The 6,449-nt window shown below is 37.5% G+C and overlaps 1 protein-coding gene across 1 annotated transcript; it reads left to right on the forward strand.

Moving 5' to 3' along the window:
- The first annotated feature begins 1,953 nt into the window (after positions 1-1,953).
- On the forward strand, positions 1,954-6,141 carry LOC117235343. The gene is made up of 3 exons (XM_033497253.1): positions 1,954-2,107; positions 4,331-4,497; positions 5,355-6,141. The coding sequence occupies exons 1-3, from the start codon at positions 2,035-2,037 to the stop codon at positions 5,622-5,624; spliced, it is 510 nt and encodes a 169-aa protein (XP_033353144.1). The 5' UTR covers positions 1,954-2,034; the 3' UTR covers positions 5,625-6,141.
- Positions 6,142-6,449: the final 308 nt, after the last annotated feature.

Genomic DNA, 6,449 nt, shown 5'->3' on the forward strand with positions numbered 1-6,449 from the left:
TTTTATCACCCTATCTGCGATAGCAATTAAAAGTTCATCAAACAGACGATTACATCACGTACAAGCCATTTGAAAGTCAAATTGTTCCATTTTCCGAAAATTTCTTCCTTCTAACTCTTTAAGGCTATTACATCGTGGCTTATTAACATACTAAATAATAATTGGCTGTTCGAATAGTTTGATGATTTTTGGAAAGTACGTGTCCCTGATAAATACCCTGATAACTTCTATGTACACTTTCAAATCCGTTTGAAATTTCACCGATACGATCACGTTAGGCGTGTCTCGCTACAGTGCTGCAATGGTCATTTCAAAATTCTTCGTATATCATATACGCAAAAAGTTTCCAGCAACGTTGAAACAGCTTCGTGAGCCACGTGTATTTTATTTATAAAAGATTTTTGCAACTGTTGCGATACCTTAGTATCTGTAGTAATAATCGTTGAGATATCGTGGCAACCAAGTAAGTACACTGTACCGTACATGAAAACGAAGTTACTCGATTATTCGAACGGTATGTACTGGGATTAGTTTCGATGGGTGTTTGAATGATGACGGAATATTTGGTCAGCATAAGGACCGATCCCTCCCATATCGATCGCGTTTATCGATATTTGATAAAGAGGTCGTTTGCAAATTACATTTACCGTATACTGTTGCTCGCGAAATTATTCCAACGCTGATACGCGCTTCTTTGCGAATATATCGCGCGTGTATGTGTGTGTTGTACGAAATATCTTGAAATTTCATTCAAGATCGTCGATACACATCATCGGTAAATAAATTGGTAAATTTTATATTACGTATTACATTGTATTTTATATTATATTTGCATGGGAAAGAAATCTGAAAACGCGCGTACAAGTTACAAGATATTTAGCGCGAGTAATTAAACAGTCGATTATCCATCGCATCGATGCGTCTCAATGTTCAATGGAACAGTCTTTAACGTCTATAACATGTTGAAGATGGGGCTCTTTATGGCGTACCTCGTGGAGGAAATTAATTTCACGAAATTAATTAAACAGTCAATTATTCGCTGTACCGATACGTCTCGATATTCAATGGGACAATTTTTGATATTTATCGTACGCTTAAGATACCTATCCATACTATGTACTATCTTTTTTGGCCAAATATTCGCAACGACTATCTTCTATCTTCTACATATGCACTTTCAGAGTGATTTCAAATTCTACCAATGCGATCAGAATAGTCGTGTCTCGTTACAAAACGAACAAAATTCCGAAAGTCTCGCGTAACGGACACACCGCGAGTGTATAGGAGGCGTTTGTGCGTTCTTTAAAACAGAATAACTTCTTAAAAATTGGGTCAATCTGTTTCCTTCTTCTTTTTTTTTCGACGAGTTAGAAGAATTGGGAAGATCAACAATAGGTGACGCGTAAAGAAATATCGAAAGAAGTACAATTAGTCGGAATCGCGAGGAAGAAAGTAAAGGTAGCTTTTTACAACTTTTTTTAGCTGCACCTGTAACGAACATTCGAACAACACATTTCGAAGATTTCTTCTAACTCGTCGAGCAAAATTCGAATCGTTCGGTCCACGGTTCGAGACGAGTTATTTCGTTCCAAAGAACGCACGAAACGAAAGATGTTTTTACGGCGAGTGTCGGACTATTTTCGCTGTCGAGCCATTGTAAGTCGAATTTTAGTTGCGATGTCGACAAATCATTGATTCAGTGACGGTGAATTTTCTTTTTCCTGGATGTGACGCGGATGCGCAGAAACTTTGACGTCAAAGGTTCCCGCTGAACGAACAGGACCTTCCGGCTGTCATGGATATTGATTTTCCTTGGGCTTCGAGGTTTCTAGAGCAGCTGTGCGTACCACCCATCCAGCGCAGACTCCGGCTATTCTCAATATGGCTGTCTATTGTGCCCAAATCCACTCGTTTCGCGTTGCAACGCGCTCGCGGCGATACACCAGGATGCGATCAATGCGCCAGGAACATCAGCCGATCGCGATTTAAACAGCCGAATTTATTTTCGAATCTGACGCGCTGTACGTTATCAACATGGCCGATACATGTGCCGCTGTCACGTGCTTCCTGATCGTCGCGTCCATCTCCATCGTCGCAAGCGTCAATGGTAAGCCTCGCATTTTACTCGCTTTGTCTGGCCGCTCGAACCTTCGCCTCTTTAATTCGACGCGTTTCTCACACGTTTCGCCACCAGTCAAATTATATTTCTGTGAAATTCGCCGATACGCGTTGCCCATCTTCGGTGTTTGCCAGAGAAGAAAACGTCGATCGTTACGCCTCGTTCGTCACGCTGATTTTCACGTCGATACGATCGGAATACCAAAGTTGATCGTCTCGACAGTGTGTTGACCAGTTAGTTAGCCGTTGCGACTAACGCGACTAAAATGCGTTAGAAAGGATAGAACAGCTACTTCGTTCACGCTGTATTATGGTTTTTCCATAATAATTATTTAGATTTGTTCGTCCGTTCGTTTTACCTAGTCCTGGCTTCCAAATAGTAGAAACGTCTTCAAATTTACGAATATGTTTTAGTTTTCACTAAAATTGCAGTTTAAACAGCAAAATTGCAAGTGCTTTTCACGGGTGACGAGTATACTCGTCGAAAGTAGGTAACTGGTCAAGACGGAAGATAATTTGTCAGGATAAACAACGGCGGTATTTCGTCTTTGAGAATTTTTAATTTGAGGAATTCTTCTTTCAACAAAGATTGTTTCTGTAATGGAAGATGGAAGTTTCTCTTTCTTTCTTTCTTTCTTTCTCGAGGTTTCTTTCAGTTACATGGCCCTGCTTGTTTTACGAGCAAGTTGCGTTTTAGGAGCGTGTTTCGTTGAGAGAGTTTTCACTAGATGTCTGAAGGAACGATGTTTCGTCTATTTATAGCGAAGATGTTCCTCTACATATAGACTGGATACAGAGGAAAGTGCACCTGTTGAAGTCTTCGCTCGTACGTCTTAGCCATTTGTGTTACGAATCGTGTAAACAACGATCATTGTACACGGTACATTCAATCGACTTTTCTTTCGTCATAAGCTTCGCGATGAATTAGCATTTCGAGTCTGCCTTTTTTATTTACAGTCTTGCCTATATTTCTACGAATTATTACAAACTATCGCATACATATTTTACTTCTCTACGTATAAAACAAATAATTCGTACTAAATACATCTATTTGTCTTTTTTTTTTTTAACAGCAAGAATATTACAATCGATTCTCACGGAGAATTTTTAACATCAGATCGTCCCGAAAGTGTCTTTCGTCCTATAAGGAAATAATAGATGCACAACACTTTTTGTTTTAAATTATTTTATTGAATTACGTTTAATCCACTTTATTCTATTGGAACCAGATGTGAAATAAAACAGCGCAATATACGTAGAATTTTTAACTTCGTGAAATACACATAGAATATTTTGTGCATATCGAATCTGTAGTCTTGCGTAGATCCAATCGTCGTATAGATGCAAACGTAGTCGTATACCGTCTGTTTAAGTCTTCGGAGATGATCCAATCTGTTAAGAAGCTGAAAGTCCAGAGGATTGGTACGATTGGTCAAGCGTGCGTGCAAGCGTTTTTCCGAACTTGGAAATATCTTCTATAACCGTATAGGTATTGTTAAGTACCTGTGTATGATTTCGTTGATTACCTGTCAAAGGTAGTCCGGATAAGCATTAATAACGCCTTAAGCCGAAATCGTCGAATGCTCTCGGAATACGTTTAATTGAAATAAATTGAAATAAATTTTTCGTAATTTCCAGATACGTTTACGATATTTTGCTTGCCAAGTGTTACCGTGGGTCGTATCACAAGGACAGCAGAAAAATTTGGCAAAATATCGTTAGAAACGCTATTCGACCGAAAAAGGAATTTACATAGGCAGGAAAAAGCTAAACGTCCGAAGAATTCCGTTGTAAATAAGAAACCTAAACCGATGTTTCGCCTTATTAGACGATTTCCTCGACGATATCCCTTTCCGCTATCTTTCTAGCGACCTCGTCAACGAACGCGACTAAATTTCATCTCGCGCATATTGCCGATGTATCTGTTAAATGTCAAGACCAACATCCATTTACTTTTACAAAAATGTACAAAAATCTGACACGTTTGTTTGAAAAAAGAAAAAAAGGAAAAAGTAGAAGAATTAACGAAACATTAACATCGACAAAGAGTAAGAAATTTCTAAAAAATAAAAGACAAAACAGAAGACGACGATTTGCCCAACGTCTTACGTCCGATTACTAGCTGGATTTTAATAATCTTTAGAAATCTAGGATAAATCACGATTTCTATTAATTAACACGTATTTGTCGGTTGATTGTGTTCGATGATCAGGGCAACTGTCAACTACGCAACATCGAACTCAGGCGGCATCGGAACGAATAAACGATTTATGGTGTCATCAGTGTGATACGATGGAAGATGGAGAGAGATGCGCCAATCTGACCGGAAACTTCAGCACTTTCGGGCAGAAGTGCACTGGTGACAAAAGGACCTGTATGGTAATGACAAATGACAACAGCGATTCAAACGCTTGTTGATTATACACAGGGCGCGCACGTGTTTCAACAGATGTTTGATATTTTGCTTGGGTCGCGTGCTTTTAAAGCAAACAGAACGTAGCAAACAGCTACTAGCTAGAAGCGATATTAGTTATCGTGAACGCGAGAGCGAGAGAAGACCGTTCAAGATAGAGCCACAGTTTCATTTCGTACGTAACGCAATTTTAGTGTTTGGAAATGTTCAATATAGTCGATTGATTCAGTTTCATAATAATCGCGTTCTTTATTGAAATTGTTTCCGCTTCGTAGAAACATATATGTACATGGTGTACACATTTGAGAGAATATACAAATGCAATTTTTTATTTGTTCTTCTTATTTATTGATAATCAACGATGATATTGGATATGGTGTAATCGTACAGTTTGCACATACACGGTAAAAATTTGACGAAACCTGTAATCGCTATTAGTCGACCGAATAAACATTGAACGAGTCGTATTCTCTGGAAATGATACGAGATAATCCGGAAAATATTACCGTGACATTTCTTGCGTTTGAAAATTGATATTCCCTTGACTAAAAATACGTTACGTTCACACTCGCTCGTGTTCGTTACAAGTTCCAATGTGAAATGTCATACGGAGTATAACAAGCAATTGTTGCAAATATTCGGATTAATTTTAGTATTTACGCACACGTACAATTCTTTCTCGTCTTTTCTTTTTAGTTCTCTTTCTTCTCTTTTCGCGCGATCAAGTATCAAGTTGCGATCTGCTATGACATGTCGTACAACGAACACTGTGAAAGTTTAAAATCCGCAAATATTCCTTTCACGTTTGCTTCTCTCTCTTCAGGTAAAGCGATTTTCTTACACTACCAGCACGGAAGATTCAACGTCCAGTCCACAAACTTGGTCGGTGGAGAGAAAGTGTACTAACAAATGCGACTCCGGATGTATAGTGGTCGGTGAACGAACGAAACTCTCCGCTTGCACCACTTGCTGCGAGCAATCGTTTTGCAATATCGGTACCGGTGCTGCGAACGACCTGACGATAAGAGGGATCGATCTGTTTCTAGCCTTAGTATTACAAATTACATTAACAATTATCATGTATCCGTCCTGACATTGCAGAAATAACACTCGATCGTGAATCATTTTAGTCGCCGATCAGAATAATTGGTTCCATTAACGCGTTTATACATACCTTGTAACATACACTGTAATATTACACCACAACACGATACGCAAGATTTTATCGCATCGCCAATGAAAATGCTGTTCTCATTTTGTAAATGTGTACATGGAGTTTCATTCGTTATGCGTTTCATAATAATATTACGATAAATATTGATTAATAAGTCAATAAAATTACGACGATATCGATAATACGAAGCTCAGAAATAAGAAAATAATAACGATGTTCTCGTTCCACTGTCGATAAATCAAAGAACAATTGATAATATAAAAAGGGGATGTTCTTAAGAATACGATGCTCATAATTCTCATAAATCTACGAGAATGAAATTTAAAACACTGCTAAGTTATTACTCGATCGTTCAACGAACCGATGTAATTTAAATTGTAAATTTTAGAAAAATTGTTATAGCAATACACTACCAATAAATTGTACAAAGAAACAAGCTTTTCTAAAAAAAAAAAAAAAAAAAAAAAGAACTGATTAATCTCGATATAATAATAAATACTTTTTATCGATTTCCATTTTTCCATTATCCTCTACTTCATTCCCAAGGATGTTAATAAGAAACATATTAGGTTGTTCCAAAAGTCTCTGTCTGTATTATAAAAAAATAATAGATGCGCAACATTTTTTCTTTTATATTATTTTATTGAATTTTCTATGATCCGTTTTCTACTAATAGAACAAAATTGTAATACATAATGTAAAACAAAAAATCCTGTGCATTTATCACTTTCTTATAAAACGAAA

This window comes from Bombus vosnesenskii, unplaced genomic scaffold (genome assembly GCF_011952255.1).
Source record: "Bombus vosnesenskii isolate JDL3184/JDL3185 unplaced genomic scaffold, Bvos_JDL3184-5_v1.1 scf7180000013316, whole genome shotgun sequence".
Classification (NCBI taxonomy): domain Eukaryota; kingdom Metazoa; phylum Arthropoda; class Insecta; order Hymenoptera; family Apidae; genus Bombus; species Bombus vosnesenskii.